The sequence below is a fragment of the Embiotoca jacksoni genome, unplaced genomic scaffold (assembly GCF_022577435.1).
Source record: "Embiotoca jacksoni isolate LCO1_2020_lvr unplaced genomic scaffold, fEmbJac1.0.p SCAF_17, whole genome shotgun sequence".
In the NCBI taxonomy this organism is placed as follows: domain Eukaryota; kingdom Metazoa; phylum Chordata; class Actinopteri; family Embiotocidae; genus Embiotoca; species Embiotoca jacksoni.
Window position 1 is genome coordinate 8,003,981 of NW_027185307.1, and position 22,257 is coordinate 8,026,237.

The following is a 22,257-nucleotide window of genomic DNA, read 5'->3' on the forward strand; positions in this document are numbered from 1 at the left end:
TCACTGCATGAATACAGGTCTGCAAACAACCCCGATGGTTTGTAGTTGTTCCATCCAGAGTTGGGCGGAGACCTCGGGTTAATTTCAACCAATCAGCTTGCGCCTCAACCGGCCGCCACTCATACGCACTAACGACTTGCTATCAGGCTGTTGTGTCACATTTTCTATGTCTCTGCTCAGTAACCTCAATAATGTTCTGCTTACTATTCACATCATTTACATTCGTAGAGTGCAATTAAAACAGTGCAGCACTGTACACCAAAAAGTTTTGCATTTTCTCACCTGAGTCTGTTGACGAGTTGAATATTTGGACCTGAACCAGCTGGAAAACATGAGAGAGCTGTCATAGTAATTATATATAGAGTGAGAGAGTAAAGGTTGGTATAAAACATACATTATTCAATGAGCATCAGTGACAAACATCTTATTGAAATCAACTGGTGGAGGTTGTGGGGGAAACTAAAGGAGGACTGACGTTTATAAATTAAACAGCAAGTCGCCTACAAAAAACAACTTGAATGATATGTTTGTTTGATGGTAAACAAATTTAATGTGAGGAACCAAATTTCCATATCACCTATTTATGATGCTCTCACCTTAAACACCTTCAACATTCAGATGCTTTAATTTATGATACTTACCAAATACAGACAACCAGTACGAGAATAATGACAGTGCTCCCTGTAATAAGTAGAAGCCGTAGTGGAAAGCTCCCTGTTCATGGAAAAATGAGACTAATTGACGAAAAGAATACAGACAAAATACTTGGAAAAGTTAATAGATTTATGTAAATAAATTGGGTATTCACTGATTTTATATTAATATAGTAAAATACTCTAAAATGGATTAAAACAAAACATAACTGAACTATACAGCAGCAGAAGAGAAGAGAGCAGATTCAGTTTTGCATTTACCTGCATTATTCTCGTGAATCCACGAAGACGTCTGATTACCAAAAATATTTGCGGCCACACAGTAATAACTTTCTGTATCTGTCTCATTGGTCATCTTGAAGCTGTAAATTTCTCCTTCAGCTACTTTCATGGGTCCATCTGTGCTGTTCTTGAACCAGGTGAAGCTGCTGACGGGAGGCTTGGCTCTGCTGGAGCAGGTGAGATTCACCGAGCTGCCTGCTGACACCAAACCTGATGGACTGATGGATGCTGAGGTGTCTTTAGGAGCATCTGAGGAGAAAGTGACAGATTTTATTCATTAGAAACAGCTGACATGAATCATGACGTGCTGACAGGATCCAGTAACAAACTCTGGTCGTCTCACATGAAACATTGAGAGTCACTTCTGTCTCTGCTGTCTTGAAATCTCCTTCATTCACAGGATATCTGGCAGAGCAGCTGATGTTGTTTCCATCAAGTGAGTCTGACAGAGTGACGGTCTCCTGGATTTTAGTTGTAAAGGTTCCATCTGTGTTTTCCTCCATGTTGTTGTGAGAGTCTTGTTGGAGAGTCCAGGTGAGTTGAGGAGGGGAGTGTGGACAGGGAGTGAAAGCTGAGCAGGTGATAGTGACAGACTTCTTCTCCTTCAGATCACCTGAGATTTCAATTCTGGGTTTCCGAGGAGAATCTGTGGTTTCAGATGAAACAGATTTTACACAGTAATATAAAGCACATTTACTAGACACTAGACAAATAACAAAGACTTGGCCAAACACTGTAAATTATTTGATCCGACACGTAAAAAAGTGATGATAAATGTGAAGGATTGAAGATATTAAAATCAAAGATTGTTTAATGTATACTGTGTCCCAGCAGGATCTTCACTGATACTGCTGATAATCCTACAGTTCATGTTTAATTTCACAGTGAAGATTATATTCATGGTGTTTGGTCTTTTAAATTAAAACTTCTCCTTATTTCACATTTTATTCTGAACAATAATATAATAGATTAATAAAAACAAAACTTTGTTACCTTTAACTGTTATTTGAAGAGGATCACAAACAGCTGTTGCCCTGAACGGCCAGTTCATAATTCTGAAGAAGTATTTGTCTGAATGATTTGTACTTAAATTAGAGAACAGAGAGGTGCAGTTTGTTTCATTCAAGTTTCCAGTAATTTTCATTGGATATTTGGAAACGTTCCCACTACTGTTGAAAACTACATTATGTGGACTGGTCCGGATATCAGCATGATTTTTAATCCACACTCCAAAGGTTTCTCTTGTGATGTTAAATGATGATGTCGATGGTGTCGATGGTTTTGGTGTAAAAGAACAAGGGATTTGCAAACAGGATCCACTCAGTGCTTCCATCTGCTTTGGTGCAGTGATGTTGAGGTCTGTATGATAAAGACAAGCAGCCAAAACACCTGTAAAATCAGAAGAATGATTAACACAAGTTCTTTATATATAAACTACAATCCTGCAACATGTATGAGTCCTTTAAAAAAATGTCCTTTCAAATATTAGAAAGTTTGAATGATGCGAGTCTGTAAATAAAAGTGAGTGAACAAACAGCTCACCTGGAAGAAAGAAGACACTCAGTAACATGTTGACTGTCACCACGTTCACAGACAGAGCTGCCAGGAAATTCATCTCCAGACTGGAAAAAGAAGAAAACCATGTTGTATTTTAGTGTCTTAATCAAAGAACAATTTTAACAAAGTATTGACATTTTTAAAGCAACATCAAATTCAGACATTCAAACCAGAAAATTTCCCCAAACAACCAGATGTTTGTGTTAGAAGTGACGATTACTAACATCTGTTGAAAGTTTTCAAAATTTCTAAATCTAAATAACCCAAATTTACTTCTTGATGTTACTGTTTCAATTTTACAGAAGCAGCCGGAAATGTACTTGTGATTTATTTCAGTAAAACTAATTAATAAAATATAAAATGAGTTTTCACTCAGGTGAAAAAACTTTAAAAATGTAGTTTTCTTACCGAATGAATCTGCAGCTCAAACGGAGAAAGAAGTTGAGTTGATCAGCCGCCGATCAAATAACCAACTTCCCTGTTTGTTTGCTGTCATGTAAAAGCAAAGAGACTTGTTGTTCCACGAAGTCTTCATCCTTCCTGCTCCGACTCTGTCAAAGAGGAAGTCACCTTTTTGGGGCATCTTGAGGTCAGCAGGGTGTGAATGACGTATTCATTCTCAAACATGGTTTTAATCACATGTCTGACCTTCATCTGTCTGCTGAACAGTAGATTTAACAGTCAGATGTGTAATATGTTGAACATGTTTAGTTTAGTTTGAACGAACTGCTGTTTCTTCTGCAGGAAATCTGTTTTAACATGAATGTAACTTGTGTTGCTTTTTAAACTCTGCTAACTAAAGAAGATTTATATTTGTAGTTCCCTGTTAACTATTGATGATTACAAGGATGACAGATTATAAATGATTGAACTATGAACATTTCAACGTCTCCTGGTGACACAAACTGCTGACTTTAGTTTAAATGGCATCAAATCAAAGAAAACAAAACTCTCGTTGATGCTACGTTTCTTATATTTAAATGAAGTGTGTTTTGCTTTCAGAGCACCTGACGAGCTTGAAGGAAAAATGACTGACTGCAGATCAGATGAGGAATTTGTTGAAGTTTTCTCAGATGTTAATGAGAAATATTATTAGAAAAAGTTGAGAGCTGTGAACTTCATGCAGCGCAGAGTTAATGTGTTTGATTATTTTTCACTTGTCAATAAATTTCAGCCAACAAATAGAAGCAAAGTCTTTCATATAAATGAATAAAAACCAAATGTGATCAATAGAAATAATTCTTGTGTCGACATGATGAAGAAACTTATGAAACAACGTGGCTGCAGTCACAGTGAGAATCCTGCAGAACACAAAGAATCAACTTCCTGTTTACTTGAAGGACTCAACTTTTTCTCATGAAGTCATCATCATTCATCCAACCACTTCTCTATGACACCTACACACACACACACACACACACACACAAACACACACACACACACACACACACACACACACACCATTTTAGCTTTAATCAGGTGTTTGTTTCATTGTTAACAGAGACTTCTTATCATTAGTCCCATTTGAAGTGTGCACTGAACAGTTGTAGTGTATACAGTGCCACCTAGTGGTAAACCAAAGCGATGTCATGTTTGGAAATGGGTCGACACGGTTGCATAAAAAAAGATTTCTTGTACTAAAAGTTACTCCAAGTGACCAAAAATAAAGGTTTTCTAAGAATTTTAACTTAAAGTTCAGAGTAGATAATTTTAAAAGATAAAAGTTATTCACATCATTTTGTGGTGAAAAACTGTGATGAGCAGGGAGGAAGACTTTTTTTGCGAAAGTAAGATTTATAAGAAATGTTCTTCGAACACTGAATGACAGTAAATTGATGAAACACTGAAGATTATATAATGCTTTGATTATGTTTGTGCTTGAAATCATTAGAAACACGCTCACTTGCAGTGGTTAGCACTGTCACCTCACAGCAAAAAAGGTTCCGGGTTCGAATCCGGTCCTGGGCCTTTCTGTGCGGAGTTTGCATGTTCTCCCTGTGCTTGCGCGGGTTCTCTCCGGGTTCTCCGGCTTCCTCCCATCATCCAAAAACATGCACCTCAGGTCAGGTGACCTGGCGCCGCGCTAGTGGCAGCCTGCTGCAGCAGCTCCCCCCTGAGAGCCCCCCTGCTGTAGTGAAGAAATTTCCCCTCGGGGATTAATAAAGTGTATAAAATAAAAAATAAAAAATCAAATAAAACTTCTCCAACTTAATGCAATAACATAATAACACCACAATTGAAAGTGATCACAGCAATGAGATATTTATCAGTTGTAAAAATGCTGCAGTGCAGCAGTGATGACTCGAGTCTGTCACATCCTTCATCAGCAGAGAGCAAACAAACACTTGCAGCACTTTCACAGCCTCTTAATAGGATGCAGTTCATTTCATTTCCACTGGAGGTCACTGTCCGTTCTGTGCCCGTTAACACAGAGCTTTTTATTTTATTAGCCAATCACATCTTTTAGAAGAACGTATCCTACCCAGCAACGGTGTCAGCTACATCTCACTAAGATAAGGGTTTCAGAGTTGCTCTAAGAAGTTTACTAACTCACTCTTAAGACCACTTTGCTCAACATTTTTTTGAAGTTTGGAGCTCGCTGAGAGGAACTGTTTGTGAAGATCAGACACAGTATGAACTGAGATAAACAGCAGACAGCAGATAAGTTCTGGATCCAATCTCTCACATTAAACAACACTATGAACGCTGAAGGTAGAACAAACTGTCCTCTTTCTACACAGGAAGCTCGACACCCTGCGCTCACCCCAACTCCCGCTTCTGCGCCCCGGCGGCTCAGTGTCCCATCATCGACCCCCAGTGGGAGAGCGAGGAGGGCGTTCCCATTGACGCCATCATCTTCGGTGGCAGGAGGCCTGAAGGTTGGTGTTGACGACACAGATGAAGAGGTTTTTTTACTTTGACCTCGTATTAGAATTAGAGGGAAAAAGAAGCCGTAAAAATGTGGAGAATCCTTCTTTTCTTTCTTTGTTTCTACAGGTAGATTATTTCTAATTAGACAGTTTTTATATCCTGGAAAAGCTTTTGAAGTGACTTCAAGTATTTAAGTACACTGTGCACGGTCTGCCTGATGCAACACGATGTTTCTGTCTTCTTCTTTAACGTAATATAAGTTTGAGTCATTACAGCATAAACACCAGTTTCATATCAGCACAAGAACATTTATAACGGACAGAAGCTGTGCAGTAAACATGATGAAATGCTGATGTTGTCAGGAGTCCCTCTGGTCTACGAGTCTTTCAACTGGCAGCACGGTGTGTTCGTCGGAGCCTCGATGAGGTCAGAGGTCACAGCAGCTGCTGAGCATAAAGGTACGAAAATCCACATGATGCTCTGTTGAGCTTCAGGTTGATCCAGAATCCTTCTGTTGATGATGTATTTTAAGACAATGGTCAGACACGGACTTTAAATGAACTTTTCATGAATCAAACGAGCTCGACGTCAATCTAAAAACCTGCAGAGGTTTCTTCACCCGTGAAGCTAAAAAGTTCATTTTAAATAATCATTTTACATTTGACAACCTGTTTTTATACATTTTGGATACATGCATGATTGTATCTCGCTCTGAGTTGTATTGTTTCCTTTCACCTCTCCAGGGACTGCAGATAGAAATGAGCTCGTAGCTAGATGTGGTACAAAGCATCTTTTTGAGATGAATGTATTTTGTACATGCTCCCTCTTATAAATAAACTCAATAAACTAAACTGAAGCTTCATCACATTTACAAAGTATTCAACTGTTTTTCCTTCAGGCAAGATGATCACGCACGACCCCTTCGCCATGCGTCCGTTCTTCGGCTACAACTTTGGCGACTACCTCGCTCACCGGCTGAGCATGCAGAGCCGAAAGGCGCCGACTCACCTGCCCAAGATCTTCCACGTCAACTGGTTCAGGAAAGACCCGGCGAGCGGCGCCTTCCTCTGGCCCGGCTTCGGCGAAAACGCCCGCGTGCTGGAGTGGATCTTCAAGCGCTGCGGCAGGGAGAGGGAGGACGAGGCGGCCAAGAAGAGCATCATCGGCTGGCTGCCGGTCGACGGCGCCATCGAAACCAAAGGCCTCGGCGGCAAGGTGGATATGGGCGCCCTGTTCGACGTGCCCGAGCCTTTCTGGCAGAAGGAGACCAAGGAGCTGAGAGCCTACTTCACCCAGCAGGTCGGAACCGACCTGCCGGCTCAGGTGGAGGCCGAGCTGAAGGCGCTGGAGGACAGAGTGCACAGTTAAAACCCTGCTGACAGGAAGTACAGCAGAAGAAGGGAGGGAGACACAGGAGTCGGATCAGAACCAGAGCCACTGACCGGGTTTACATACAGAGAGAAATGTGGCGCTTAGAAAGGCTTTTTACAGGTGAGCATCAAAACTGATGACCAGGTGGAGATACAAGCCACAAACATGGCAGCAGCTCCTATAAGAGCCTCGCTGCTCAGTCAGAATAATACAGAACTTATTCAATCACTAGTTAACCTTCTCTGTGCATGAAAACTCAGTCCGTGACCGCTGCCCTTCTCTGCATGAAGAGAAATCTGTTAGGAAAACCAAATGTACACTGCAACACCAACCTTACTTCACACTAATGCTGCAACACTTTGAGGGACCGGTGGCTGCGAGGGACGTGAATGTTCGGGTTTCCCAGAGAGAGAAGCTCATGTCACTACCTCCATTCACTCACAACTCCCGGCGTGGTGCTGGAGTACAATCAACCTCGTAGTGCCTTTTTGAACCAGGCAGTGTCCAGGCTGCGAGTGTTTACAGGCTGACGACCAAAGACATTTTTTAAGGCTAAATTCTGAAAGGGCAGATAAAGTTTGAACACTTTTACGAAATAAAAGTTTTGAATTACATTTTCAATACGTTATCAACTGAGTCTCACCAGATATTGCCCTTCATTTTAAATTGAGTGTGATATTACAAAAATAAAAGTGAGAACATTGTAGTCCAGGACTCCTATGAATTCTTCATCTCACCACTTTTGTAATGTTTGTGATTAAACTGTAAGATTTCAGGTGATGTTTACTCACAATATGTGAAATGTTGGACCAATAAATGCAACTGAGATTACTTGGAATTTTTATTTGAAGTTGTATGCCAAGATTTTTATTACAGTGCAATGAATAAACATCTTCAAAAGCGGAAGCAGTGACTTCTTTATTTTTGCAGTAGTTTAACACTTTTTTTTTTTTTAAAACGATGTAGCGGCACAAGAACAGTAAAAATAACATATTTAATCTAAATCTCATCTTTCACATTGCTGCTTTTTGTTATTTATATTTAAGTTCCCTGTTTACAGCTTTAAGACTTTTATTTCTGGTGTACGTGAGATGCAGATTACTTATTGCAGTACAACAGATGTACGAAGTCTGAACACAAAAATGAACTGTGATATTATCATAACTGACTGAAGCCTGTGAGCTGCAGGGCGTTAAGGGCCTGTTAACATCAACATCTTGAAAAAGCAAAAAGTAAAGTTACAGTATGAGATCCCCAAACTGAAATCAGTTTGTCTTCACTTGAGCGAAGAGCTCCTCTGGACCACCAGCTGTGTGCGTAACGCTCCTCTCTACCTTCAACACTTGGACCTGTGCTACTACGTCTCCTGCTGCTGTCCGCCGTCCTGCACTGAGACGGTGAGACGTTCAGGTCTCTTCCTGGAGAAGCTGACATCTTCATAATGGATCTCCTCCTCTTTTACATTGGCCGGCACTTGAAGAGCAAACTCCTCCCTTGTTTGACTCTGAGGGGAAAATGTACTGAATTAGAAATGTTGGGAGATGAATCCGTCATCATCAGGTCCGATGTATCAACTGCATCAATGCTTCTGTTGCATTTCACTGTAAATGGGTCAGAAATTAGAGAGCTAATGTCATATTTGTTAAGTTAACACACCTCACAGTTATTTAATATTTGGTTCAAACAGCTGATGAACATCGACCTGCTCTTCAATGGTTTACATTTAGTTACTGAGCAGATTTAAAGTACTTCTGCTGGTGTATAAATCTGGCCTGGTGTGAACCCGAACCTATTTCACTGCATGAATACAGGTCTGCAAACAACCCCGATGGTTTGTAGTTGTTCCATCCAGAGTTGGCGGAGACCTCGGGTTAATTTCAACCAATCAACTCGCGCCTAAACCGGCCGCCACTCATACACACTAACGACTTGCTAACAGGCTGTTGTGTCACATTTTCTATGTCTCTGCTCAGTAACCTCAATAATGTTCTGCTTACTATTCACATCATTTACATTCGTAGAGTGCAATTAAAACAGTGCAGCACTGTACAACAAAAAGTTTTGCATTTTCTCACCTGAGTCTGTTGACGAGTTGAATATTTGGACCTGAACCAGCTGGAAAACATGAGAGAGCTGTCATAGTAATTATATATAGAGTGAGAGAGTAAAGACTGGTATAAAACATACATTATTCAATGTGCATCAGTGACAAACATCTTATTGAAATCAACTGGTGGAGGTTGTGGGGGAAACTAAAGGAGGACTGATGTTTATAAATTAAACAGCAAGTCGCCTACATAAAACAACTTGCATGATATGTTTGTTTGATGGTAAACAAATTTAATGTGAGGAACCAAATTTCCATATGACCTATTTATGATGCTCTCACCTTAAACACCTTCAACATTCAGATGCTTTAATTTATGATACTTACCAAATACAGACAACCAGAGGGATGAGAGTAATGAAAGTACTCTTCACAATAAGTAGAAGCCATAGTGGAAAGCTCCCTGTTCCTGGAAAAATGAGACTAAGTGACTAAAAGAATACAGACAAAATACTTGGAAAAGTTAATAGATTTAAGTAAATAAATTGGGTTTTCACTGATTTTATATTAATATAGTAAAATGCTCTATAATGGATTAAAACAAAACATAATTGAACTCTACAGCAGCAGAAGAGAAGAGAGCAGATTCAGTTCTGCATTTACCTGCATTATTCACTTGAATCCACGATGACGTCTGATTACCAAAAATATTTGCGGCCACACAGTAATAACTTTCTGTATCTGTCTCATTGGTCATCTTGAAGCTGTAAATTTCTCCTTCAGCTACTTTCATGGGTCCATCTGTGCTGTTCTTGAACCAGGTGAAGCTGCTGACGGGAGGCTTGGCTCTGCTGGAGCAGGTGAGATTCACCGAGCTGCCTGCTGACACCAAACCTGATGGACTGATGGATGCTGAGGTGTCTTTAGGAGCATCTGAGGAGAAAGTGACAGATTTTATTCATCAGAAACAGCTGACATGAATCATGACGTGCTGACAGGATCCAGTAACAAACTCTGGTCTTCTCACATGAAACATTGAGAGTCACTTCTGTCTCTGCTGTCTTGAAATCTCCTTCATTCACAGGATATCTGGCAGAGCAGCTGATGTCTCCATCATGTGAGTCTGACAGAGTGACGGTCTCCTGGATTTTAGTTGTAAAGGTTCCATCTGTGTTTTCCTCCATGTTGTTGTGAGAGTCTTGTTGGAGAGTCCAGGTGAGTTGAGGAGGGGAGTGTGGACAGGGAGTGAAAGCTGAGCAGGTGATAGTGACAGACTTCTTCTCCTTCAGATCACCTGAGATTTCAATTCTGGGTTTCCAAGGAGAATCTGTGGTTTCAGATGAAACAGATTTTACACAGTAATATAAAGCACATTTACTAGACACTAGACAAATAACAAAGACTTGGCCAAACACTGTAAATTATTTGATCCGACACGTAAAAAAGTGATGATAAATGTGAAGGATTGAAGATATTAAAATCAAAGATTGTTTAATGTATACTGTGTCCCAGCAGGATCTTCACTGATACTGCTGATAATCCTACAGTTCATGTTTAATTTCACAGTGAAGATTATATTCATGGTGTTTGGTCTTTTAAATTAAAACTTCTCCTTATTTCACATTTTATTCTGAACAATAATATAATAGATTAATAAAAACAAAACTTTGTTACCTTTAACTGTTATTTGAAGAGGATCACAAACAGCTGTTGACCTGAACGGCCAGTTCTCAATTCTGAAGAAGTATTTGTCTGAATGATTTGTACTTAAATTAGAGAACAGAGTGGTGCAGTTTGTTTCATTCAAGTTTCCAGTAATTTTCATTGGATATTTGGAAACTTTCACACTACTGTTGAAAACTACATTATTTTGACTGGTGAAGATATTTTGATTATTTTTAATCCACACTCCAAAGATTTCTCTTTTGCTGTCAAATGATGATGTCGATGGTGTCGATGGTTTTGGTGTAAAAGAACAAGGGATTTGCAAACAGGATCCACTCAGTGCTTCCATCTGCTTTGGTGCAGTGATGGTGAGGTCTGTATGATAAAGACAAGCAGCCAAAACACCTGTAAAATCAGAAGAATGATTAATACAAGTTCTTTATATATAAACTACAATCCTGCAACATGTATGAGTCCTTTAAAAAAAGTCCTTTCAAATATTAGAAAGTTTGAATGATGCGAGTCTGTAAATAAAAGTGAGTGAACAAACAGCTCACCTGGAAGAAAGAAGACACTCAGTAACATGTTGACTGTCACCACGTTCACAGACAGAGCTGCCAGGAAATTCATCTCCAGACTGGAAAAAGAAGAAAACCATGTTGTATTTTAGTGTCTTAATCAAAGAACAATTTTAACAAAGTATTGACATTTTTAAAGCAACATCAAATTCAGACATTCAAACCAGAAAATTTCCCCAAACAACCAGATGTTTGTGTTAGAAATGACGATTACTAACATCTGTTGAAAGTTTTCAAAATTTCTAAATCTAAATAACCCAAATTTACTTCTTGATGTTACAGTTTAAATTTTACAGAAGCAGCCGGAAATGTACTTGTGATTTATTTCAGTAAAACTAATTAATAAAATTTAAAATTAGTTTTCGCTCAGGTGAAAAAACTTTAAAAATGTAGTTTTCTTACCGAATGAATCTGCAGCTCAAACGGAGAAAGAAGTTGAGTTGATCAGCCGCCGATCAAATAACCAACTTCCCTGTTTGTTTGCTGTCATGTAAAAGCAAAGAGACTTGTTGTTCCACGAAGTCTTCATCCTTCCTGCTCCGACTCTGTCAAAGAGGAAGTCACCTTTTTGGGGCATCTTGAGCTCAGCAGGGTGTGAATGACGTATTCATTCTCAAACATGGTTTTAATCACATGTCTGACCTTCATCTGTCTGCTGAACAGTAGATTTAACAGTCAGATGTGTAATATGTTGAACATGTTTAGTTTAGTTTGAACGAACTGCTGTTTCTTCTGCAGGAAATCTGTTTTAACATGAATGTAACTTGTGTTGCTTTTTAAACTCTGCTAACTAAAGAAGATTTATATTTGTAGTTCCCTGTTAACTATTGATGATTACAAGGATGACAGATTATAAATTATTGAACTATGAACATTTCAACGTCTCCTGGTGACACAAACTACTGACTTTAGTTTAAATGGCATCAAATCAAAGAAAACAAAACTCTAGTTGATGCTACGTTTCTTATATTTAAATGAAGTGTGTTTTGCTTTCAGAGCACCTGACGAGCTTGAAGGAAAAATGACTGACTGCAGATCAGATGAGGAAATTGTTGAAGTTTTCTCAGATGTTAATGAGAAATATTATTAGAAAAAGTTGAGAACTGTGAACTTCATGCAGCGCAGAGTTAATGTGTTTGATTATTTTTCACTTGTCAATAAATTTCAGCCAACAAATAGAAGCAAAGTCTTTCATATAAATGAATAAAAACCAAATGTGATCAATAGAAATAATTCTTGTGTCGACATGATGAAGAAACTTATGAAACAACGTGGCTGCAGTCACAGTGAGAATCCTGCAGAACACAAAGAACCAACTTCCTGTTTACTTGAAGGACTCAACTTTTTCTGATGAAGTCATCATCATTCATCCAACCACTTCTCTATGACACCTACACACACACACACACACACACACACAAACACACACACACACACACACACACCATTTTAGCTTTAATCAGGTGTTTGTTTCATTGTTAACAGAGACTTCTTATCATTAGTCCCATTTGAAGTGTGCACTGAACAGTTGTAGTGTATACAGTGCCACCTAGTGGTAAACCAAAGCGATGTCATGTTTGGAAATGGGTCGACACGGTTGCATAAAAAAAGATTTCTTGTACTAAAAGTTACTCCAAGTGACCAAAAATAAAGGTTTTCTAAGAATTTTAACTTAAAGTTCAGAGTAGATCATTTTAAAAGATAAAAGTTATTCACATCATTTTGTGGTGAAAAACTGTGATGAGCAGGGAGGAAGACTTTTTTTGCGAAAGTAAGATTTATAAGAAATGTTCTTCGAACACTGAATGACAGTAAATTGATGAAACACTGAAGATTATATAATGCTTTGATTATGTTTGTGGTTGAAATCATTAGAAACACGCTCACTTGCAGTGGTTAGCACTGTCACCTCACAGCAAAAAAGGTTCCGGGTTCGAATCCGGTCCTGGGCCTTTCTGTGCGGAGTTTGCATGTTCTCCCTGTGCTTGCGCGGGTTCTCTCCGGGTTCTCCGGCTTCCTCCCATCATCCAAAAACATGCACCTCAGGTCAGGTGACCTGGCGCCGCGCTAGTGGCAGCCTGCTGCAGCAGCTCCCCCCTGAGAGCCCCCCTGCTGTAGTGAAGAAATTTCCCCTCGGGGATTAATAAAGTGTATAAAATCAAAAAAAAAAAAAATCAAATAAAACTTCTCCAACTTAATGCAATAACATAATAATACCAGAATTGAAAATGATCACAGCAACGAGATATTTATCAGTTGTAAAAATGCTGCAGTGCAGCAGTGATGACTCGAGTCTGTCACATCCTTCATTAGCAGAGAGCAAACAAACACTTGCAGCACTTTCACAGCCTCTTAATAGGATGCAGTTCATTTCATTTCCACTGGAGGTCACTGTCCGTTCTGTGCCCGTTAACACAGAGCTTTTTATTTTATTAGCCAATCACATCTTTTAGAAGGACGTATCCTACCTAGCAACGGTGTCAGCTACATCTCACTAAGATAAGGGTTTCAGAGTTGCTCTAAGAAGTTTACTAACTCACTCTTAAGACCACTTTGCTCAACATTTTTTTGAAGTTTGGAGCTCGCTGAGAGGAACTGTTTGTGAAGATCAGACACAGTATGAACTGAGATAAACAGCAGACAGCAGATAAGTTCTGGATCCAATCTCTCACATTAAATAACACTATGAACGCTGAAGGTAGAACAAACTGTCCTCTTTCTACACAGGAAGCTCGACACCCTGCGCTCACCCCAACTCCCGCTTCTGCGCCCCGGCGGCTCAGTGTCCCATCATCGACCCCCAGTGGGAGAGCGAGGAGGGCGTTCCCATTGACGCCATCATCTTCGGTGGCAGGAGGCCTGAAGGTTGGTGTCGACGACACAGATGAAGAGGTTTTTTTACTTTGACCTCGTATTAGAATTAGAGGGAAAAAGAAGCCGCAAAAATGTGGAGAATCCTTCTTTTCTTTCTTTGTTTCTACAGGTAGATTATTTCTAATTAGACAGTTTTTATATCCTGGAAAAGCTTTTGAAGTGACTTCAAGTATTTAAGTACACTGTGCACGGTCTGCCTGATGCAACACGATGTTTCTGTCTTCTTCTTTAACGTAATATAAGTTTGAGTCATTACAGCATAAACACCAGTTTCATATCAGCACAAGAACATTTATAACGGACAGAAGCTGTGCAGTAAACATGATGAAATGCTGATGTTGTCAGGAGTCCCTCTGGTCTACGAGTCTTTCAACTGGCAGCACGGTGTGTTCGTCGGAGCCTCGATGAGGTCAGAGGTCACAGCAGCTGCTGAGCATAAAGGTACGAAAATCCACATGATGCTCTGTTGAGCTTCAGGTTGATCCAGAATCCTTCTGTTGATGATGTATTTTAAGACAATGGTCAGACACGGACTTTAAATGAACTTTTCATGAATCAAACGAGCTCGACGTCAATCTAAAAACCTGCAGAGGTTTCTTCACCCGTGAAGCTAAAAAGTTCATTTTAAATAATCATTTTACATTTGACAACCTGTTTTTATACATTTTGGATACATGCATGATTGTATCTCGCTCTGAGTTGTATTGTTTCCTTTCACCTCTCCAGGGACTGCAGATAGAAATGAGCTCGTAGCTAGATGTGGTACAAAGCATCTTTTTGAGATGAATGTATTTTGTACATGCTCCCTCTTATAAATAAACTCAATAAACTAAACTGAAGCTTCATCACATTTACAAAGTATTCAACTGTTTTTCCTTCAGGCAAGATGATCACGCACGACCCCTTCGCCATGCGTCCGTTCTTCGGCTACAACTTTGGCGACTACCTCGCTCACCGGCTGAGCATGCAGAGCCGAAAGGCGCCGACTCACCTGCCCAAGATCTTCCACGTCAACTGGTTCAGGAAAGACCCGGCGAGCGGCGCCTTCCTCTGGCCCGGCTTCGGCGAAAACGCCCGCGTGCTGGAGTGGATCTTCAAGCGCTGCGGCAGGGAGAGGGAGGACGAGGCGGCCAAGAAGAGCATCATCGGCTGGCTGCCGGTCGACGGCGCCATCGAAACCAAAGGCCTCGGCGGCAAGGTGGATATGGGCGCCCTGTTCGACGTGCCCGAGCCTTTCTGGCAGAAGGAGACCAAGGAGCTGAGAGCCTACTTCACCCAGCAGCTCGGAGCCGACCTGCCGGCTCAGGTGGAGGCCGAGCTGAAGGCGCTGGAGGACAGAGTGCACAGTTAAAACCCTGCTGACAGGAAGTACAGCAGAAGAAGGGAGGGAGACACAGGAGTCGGATCAGAACCAGAGACACTGACCGGGTTTACATACAGAGAGAAATGTGGAGCTTAGAAAGGCTTTTTACAGGTGAGCATAAAAACTGATGACCAGGTGGAGATACAAGCCACAAACATGGCAGCAGCTCCTATAAGAGCCTCGCTGCTCAGCCAGAATAATACAGAACTTATTCAATCACTAGTTAACCTTCTCTGTGCGTGAAAACTCAGTCCGTGACCGCTGCCCTTCTCTGCATGAAGAGAAATCTGTTAGGAAAAACAAATGTACACTGCAACACCAACCTTACTTCACACTAATGCTGCAACACTTTGAGGGACCGGTGGCTGCGAGGGACGTGAATGTTCGGGTTTCCCAGAGAGAGAAGCTCATGTCACTACCTCCATTCACTCACAACTCCCGGCGTGGTGCTGGAGTACAATCAACCTCGTAGTGCCTTTTTGAACCAGGCAGCGTCCAGGCTGCGAGTGTTTACAGGCTGACGACCAAAGACCTTTTTTAAGGATAAATTCTGAAAGGGCAGATAAAGTTTGAACACTTTTACTAAATACAATTTTTGAATTACATTTTCAATACGTTATCAACTGAGTCTCACCAGATATTGCCCTTCATTTTAAATTGAGTGTGATATTACAAAAATAAAAGTGAGAACATTGTAGTCCAGGACTCCTACGAATTCTTCATCTCACCACTTTTGTAATGTTTGTGATTAAACTGTAAGATTTCAGGTGATGTTTACTCACAATATGTGAAATGTTGGACCAATAAATGCAACTGAGATTACTTGGAACTTTTATTTGAAGTTGTATGCCAAGATTTTTATTACAGTGCAATGAATAAACATCTTCAAAAGCGGAAGCAGTAACTTCTTTATTTTTGCAGTAGTTTAACACATTTTTTTTTTTTTAAACGATGTAGCGGCACAAGAACAGTAAAAATAACATATTTAATCTAAATCTCATCTTTCACATCGCTGCTTTTTGTTATTTATATTTAAGTTCCCTGTTTACAGCTTTAAGACTTTCATTTCTGGTGTACATGTGAGATGCAGATTACTTATTGCAGTACAACAGATGTACGAGGTCTGAACACAAATATGAACTGTGATATTATCATAACTGACTGAAGCCTGTGAGCTGCAGGGCGTTAAGGGCCTGTTAACATCAACATCTTGAAAAAGCAAAAAGTAAAGTTACAGTATGAGATCCCCAAACTGAAATCAGTTTGTCTTCACTTGAGCGTAGAGCTCCTCTGGACCACCAGCTGTGTGCGTAACGCTCCTCTCTACCTTCAACACTTGGACCTGTGCGTACTCCGTCTCCTGCTGCTGTCCGCCGTCCTGCACTGAGACGGTGAGACGTTCAGGTCTCTGCCTGGAGAAGCTGACATCTTCATAATGGATCTCCTCCTGTTTTACATTGGCCGGCACTTGAAGAGCAAACTCCTCCCTTGTTTGACTCTGAGGGGAAAATGTACTGAATTAGAAATGTTGGGAGATGAATCCGTCATCATCAGGTCCGATGTATCAACTGCATCAATGCTTCTGTTGCATTTCACTGTAAATGGGTCAGAAATTAGAGAGCTAATGTCATATTTGTTAAGTTAACACACCTCACAGTTATTTAATATTTGGTTCAAACAGCTGATGAACATCGACCTGCTCTTCAATGGTTTGCAGTTAGTTACTGAGCAGATTTAAAGTACTTCTGCTGGTGTATAAATCTGGCCTGGTGTGAACCCGAACCTATTTCACTGCATGAATACAGGTCTGCAAACAACCCCGATGGTTTGTAGTTGTTCCATCCAGAGTTGGGCGGAGACCTCGGGTTAATTTCAACCAATCAACTCGCGCCTAAACCGGCCGCCACTCATACACACTAACGACTTGTTAACAGGCTGTTTTGTCACATTTTCTATGTCTCTGCTCAGTAACCTCAATAATGTTCTGCTTACTATTCACATCATTTACATTCGTAGAGTGCAATTAAAACAGTGCAGCACTGTACAACAAAAAGTTTTGCATTTTCTCACCTGAGTCTGTTGACGAGTTGAATATTTGGACCTGAACCAGCTGGAAAACATGAGAGAGCTGTCATAGTAATTATATATAGAGTGAGAGAGTAAAGGCTGGTATAAAACATACATTATTCAATGTGCATCAGTGTCAAACATCGTATTGAAATCAACTGGTGCAGGTTGTGGGGGAAACTAAAGGAGGACTGATGTTTATAAATTAAACAGCAAGTCGCCTACAAAAAACAACTTGCATGATATGTTTGTTTGATGGTAAACAAATTTAATGTGAGGAACCAAATTTCCATATCACCTATTTATGATGCTCTCACCTTAAACACCTTCAACATTCAGATGCTTTAATTTATGATACTTACCAAATACAGACAACCAGTAGGAGAATAATGACAGTGCTCCCTGTAATAAGTAGAAGCCGTAGTGGAAAGCTCCCTGTTCATGGAAAAATGAGACTAATTGACGAAAAGAATACAGACAAAATACTTGGAAAAGTTAATAGATTTATGTAAATAAATTGGGTATTCACTGATTTTATATTAATATAGTAAAATACTCTAAAATGGATGAAAACAAAACATAACTGAACTATACAGCAGCAGAAGAGAAGAGAGCAGATTCAGTTTTGCATTTACCTGCATTATTCACTTGAATCCACGATGACGTCTGATTACCAAAAATATTTGCGGCCACACAGTAATAACTTTCTGTATCTGTCTCACTGGTCATCTTGAAGCTGTAAATCTCTCCTTCAGATACTTTCATGGGTCCATCTGTGCTGCTCTTGAACCAGGTGAAGCTGCTGACGGGAGGCTTGGCTCTGCTGGAGCAGGTGAGATTCACCGAGCTGCCTGCTGACACTAAACCTGATGGACTGATGGATGCTGAGGTGTCTTTAGGAGCATCTGAGGAGAAAGTGACAGATTTTATTCATTAGAAACAGCTGACATGAATCATGACGTGCTGACAGGATTCAGTAACAAACTCTGGTCATCTCACATGAAACATTGAGAGTCACTTCTGTCTCTGCTGTCTTGAAATGTCCTTCATTCACAGGATATCTGGCAGAGCAGCTGATGTTGTTTCCATCATGTGAGTCTGACAGAGTGACGGTCTCCTGGATTTTAGTTGTAAAGGTTCCATCTGTGTTTTCCTCCATGTTGTTGTGAGAGTCTTGTTGGAGAGTCCAGGTGAGTTGAGGAGGGGAGTGTGGACAGGGAGTGAAAGCTGAGCAGGTGATAGTGACAGACTTCTTCTCCTTCAGATCACCTGAGATTTCAATTCTGGGTTTCCGAGGAGAATCTGTGTTTTCAGATGAAACAGATTTTACACAGTAATATAAAGCACATTTACTAGACACTAGACAAATAACAAAGACTTGGCCAAACACTGTAAATTATTTGATCCGACACGTAAAAAAGTGATGATAAATGTGAAGGATTGAAGATATTAAAATCAAAGATTGTTTAATGTATACTGTGTCCCAGCAGGATCTTCACTGATATTGCTGATAATCCTACAGTTCATGTTTAATTTCACAGTGAAGATTATATTCATGGTGTTTGGTCTTTTAAATTAAAACTTCTCCTTATTTCACATTTTATTCTGAACAATAATATAATAGATTAATAAAAACAAAACTTTGTTACCTTTAACTGTTATTTGAAGAGGATCACAAACAGCTGTTGACCTGAACGGCCAGTTCTCAATTCTGAAGAAGTATTTGTCTGAATGATTTGTAATTAAATTAGAGAACAGAGAGGTGCAGTTTGTTTCATTCAAGTTTCCAGTAATTTTCATTGGATATTTGGAAACGTTCCCACTACTGTTGAAAACTACATTATGTTGACTGGTGAAGATATTTTGATTATTTTTAATCCACACTCCAAAGATTTCTCTTTTGCTGTCAAATGATGATGTCGATGGTGTCGATGGTTTTGGTGTAAAAGAACAAGGGATTTGCAAACAGGATCCACTCAGTGCTTCTATCTGCTTTGGTGCAGTGATGGTGAGGTTTATATGATAAAGACAAGCAGCCAAAACACCTGTAAAATCAGAAGAATGATTAATACAAGTTCTTTATATATAAACTACAATCCTGCAACATGTATGAGTCCTTTAAAAAAAGTCCTTTCAAATATTAGAAAGTTTGAATGATGCGAGTCTGTAAATAAAAGTGAGTGAACAAACAGCTCACCTGGAAGAAAGAAGACACTCAGTAACATGTTGACTGTCACCACGTTCACAGACAGAGCTGCCAGGAAATTCATCTCCAGACTGCAAAAAGAAGAAAACCATGTTGTATTTTAGTGTCTTAATCAAAGAACAATTTTAACAAAGTATTGACATTTTTAAAGCAACATCAAATTCACACATTCAAACCAGAAAATTTCCCCAAACAACCAGATGTTTGCTTTAGAAATGACGATTACTAACATCTGTTGAAAGTTTTCAAAATTTCAGAATCTCAATCACCCAAATTACTTCTTGATGTTACAGTTTAAATTTTACAGAAACAGCCAGAAATTTATTTGTGATTTATTTCAGTAAAACTAATTCATAAAATATAAAATGAGTTTTTGCTCAGGTGAAAAAAAATTAAAAAATGTAGTTTTCTTACCGAATGAATCTGCAGCTCAAACGGAGAAAGAAGTTGAGTTGTTCAGCCGCCGATCAAATAACCAACTTCCCTGTTTGTTTGCTGTCATGTAAAAGCAAAGAGACTTGTTGTTCCACGAAGTCTTCATCCTTCCTGCCCCGACTCTGTCAAAGAGGAAGTCACCTTTTTGGGGCATCTTGAGCTCAGCAGGGTGTGAATGACGTATTCATTCTCAAACATGGTTTTAATCACATGTCTGACCTTCATCTGTCTGCTGAACAGTAGATTTAACAGTCAGATGTGTAATATGTTGAACATGTTTAGTTTAGTTTGAACGAACTGCTGTTTCTTCTGCAGGAAATCTGTTTTAACATGAATGTAACTTGTGTTGCTTTTTAAACTCTGCTAACTAAAGAAGATTTATATTTGTAGTTCCCTGTTAACTATTGATGATTACAAGGATGACAGATTATAAATTATTGAACTATGAACATTTCAATGTCTCCTGGTGACACAAACTCCTGAAATTAGTTTAAATGGCATCAAATCAAAGAAAACAAAACTCTCGTTGATGCTACGTTTCTTATATTTAAATGAAGTGTGTTTTGCTTTCAGAGCACCTGACGAGCTTGAAGGAAAAATGACTGACTGCAGATCAGATGAGGAATTTGTTGAATTTTTCTCAGATGTTAATGAGAAATATTATTAGAAAAAGTTGAGAGCTGTGAACTTCATGCAGTGCAGAGTTAAAGTGTTTGATTATTTTTCACGTGTCAATAAATTTCAGCCAACAAACAGAAGCAAAGACTTTCATATAAATGAATAAAAACCAAATGTGATCAATAGAAATAATTCTTGTGTCGACATGATGAAGAAACTTATGAAACAACGTGGCTGCAGTCACAGTGAGAATCCTGCAGAACACAAAGAACCAACTTCCTGTTTACTTGAAGGACTAAGCTTATTCTAATGAAGTCATCATCATTCATCCAACCACTTCTCTATGACACCTACACACACACACACACACATGGAAACACACACACACACACACACACACACACACACACACACAGACACACCATTTTAGCTTTAATCAGGTGTTTGTTTCATTGTTAACAGAGACTTATTATCATTAGTCCCATTTGAAGTGTGCAATGAACAGTTGTAGTGTATACAGTGCCACCTAGTGGTAAACCAAAGCGATGTCATGTTTGGAAATGGGTCGACACGGTTGCATAAAAAAAGATTTCTTGTACTAAAAGTTACTCCAAGTGACCAAAAATAAAGGTTTTCTAAGAATTTTAACTTAATGTTCAGAGTAGATCATTTTAAAGATAAAAGTTATTCACATCATTTTGTGGTGAAAAACTGTGATGAGCAGGGAGGAGGACTTTTTTTGCGAAAGTAAGATTTATAAGAAATATTCTTCGAACACTGAATGACAGTAAGTTGATGAAACACTGAAGATTATATAATGCTTTGATTATGTTTGTGGTTGAAATCATTAGAAACACGCTCACTTCTCCAACTTAATGCAATAACATAACAACACCAGAGTTGAAAGTGATCACAGCAATGAGATATTTGTCAGTTGTAAAAATGCTGCAGTGCAGCAGTGATGACTCGAGTCTGTCACATCCTTCATCAGCAGAGAGCAAACAAACACTTGCAGCACTTTCACAGCCTCTTAATAGGATGCAGTTCATTTCATTTCCACTGGAGGTCACTGTCCGTTCTGTGCCCGTTAACACAGAGCTTTTTATTTTATTAGCCAATCACATCTTTTAGAAGGACGTATCCTACCTAGCAACGGTGTCAGCTACATCTCACTAAGATAAGGGTTTCAGAGTTGCTCTAAGAAGTTTACTAACTCACTCTTAAGACCACTTTGCTCAACATTTTTTTGAAGTTTGGAGCTCGCTGAGAGGAACTGTTTGTGAAGATCAGACACAGTATGAACTGAGATAAACAGCAGACAGCAGATAAGTTCTGGATCCAATCTCTCACATTAAATAACACTATGAACGCTGAAGGTAGAACAAACTGTCCTCTTTCTACACAGGAAGCTCGACACCCTGCGCTCACCCCAACTCCCGCTTCTGCGCCCCGGCGGCTCAGTGTCCCATCATCGACCCCCAGTGGGAGAGCGAGGAGGGCGTTCCCATTGACGCCATCATCTTCGGTGGCAGGAGGCCTGAAGGTTGGTGTTGACGACACAGATGAAGAGGTTTTTTTACTTTGACCTCGTATTAGAATTAGAGGGAAAAAGAAGCAGTAAAAATGTGGAGAATCCTTCTTTTCTTTCTTTGTTTCTACAGGTAGATTAT

General features: G+C 39.7%; 4 protein-coding genes across 4 annotated transcripts; 2 read left to right on the forward strand and 2 right to left on the reverse strand.

Annotated features, from left to right (window-relative positions):
- Window positions 1-1,031: 1,031 nt before the first annotated feature.
- LOC138199224 (myeloid cell surface antigen CD33-like) lies at window positions 1,032-2,605 on the reverse strand. Its single transcript, XM_069151160.1, has 3 exons — window positions 2,478-2,605; window positions 1,929-2,324; window positions 1,032-1,581 (listed from the first exon to the last, which is right to left on the reverse strand). Exons 1-3 carry the CDS (start codon window positions 2,548-2,550, stop codon window positions 1,175-1,177), a joined length of 876 nt encoding a protein of 291 aa, XP_069007261.1. The 5' UTR covers window positions 2,551-2,605; the 3' UTR covers window positions 1,032-1,174.
- Window positions 2,606-4,789: 2,184 nt separating this feature from the next.
- LOC138199165 (phosphoenolpyruvate carboxykinase [GTP], mitochondrial-like) lies at window positions 4,790-7,565 on the forward strand. Its single transcript, XM_069151105.1, has 4 exons — window positions 4,790-4,798; window positions 5,209-5,371; window positions 5,726-5,821; window positions 6,262-7,565. Exons 1-4 carry the CDS (start codon window positions 4,790-4,792, stop codon window positions 6,729-6,731), a joined length of 738 nt encoding a protein of 245 aa, XP_069007206.1. The 3' UTR covers window positions 6,732-7,565.
- A 6,421-nt stretch (window positions 7,566-13,986) lies between these two features.
- LOC138199166 (phosphoenolpyruvate carboxykinase, cytosolic [GTP]-like) lies at window positions 13,987-15,192 on the forward strand (the record flags this gene model as incomplete). Its single annotated transcript, XM_069151106.1, has 2 exons — window positions 13,987-14,339; window positions 14,780-15,192. Coding segments are annotated over exons 1-2 (525 nt in total), but the record flags the coding sequence as incomplete, so codon positions are not given.
- A 2,575-nt stretch (window positions 15,193-17,767) lies between these two features.
- On the reverse strand, window positions 17,768-19,598 carry LOC138199167 (vascular cell adhesion protein 1-like). The gene is made up of 5 exons (XM_069151107.1): window positions 19,526-19,598; window positions 18,978-19,373; window positions 18,328-18,630; window positions 17,970-18,233; window positions 17,768-17,856 (listed from the first exon to the last, which is right to left on the reverse strand). The coding sequence occupies exons 1-5, from the start codon at window positions 19,596-19,598 to the stop codon at window positions 17,768-17,770; spliced, it is 1,125 nt and encodes a 374-aa protein (XP_069007208.1).
- Between the last annotated feature and the right edge of the window lie 2,659 nt (window positions 19,599-22,257).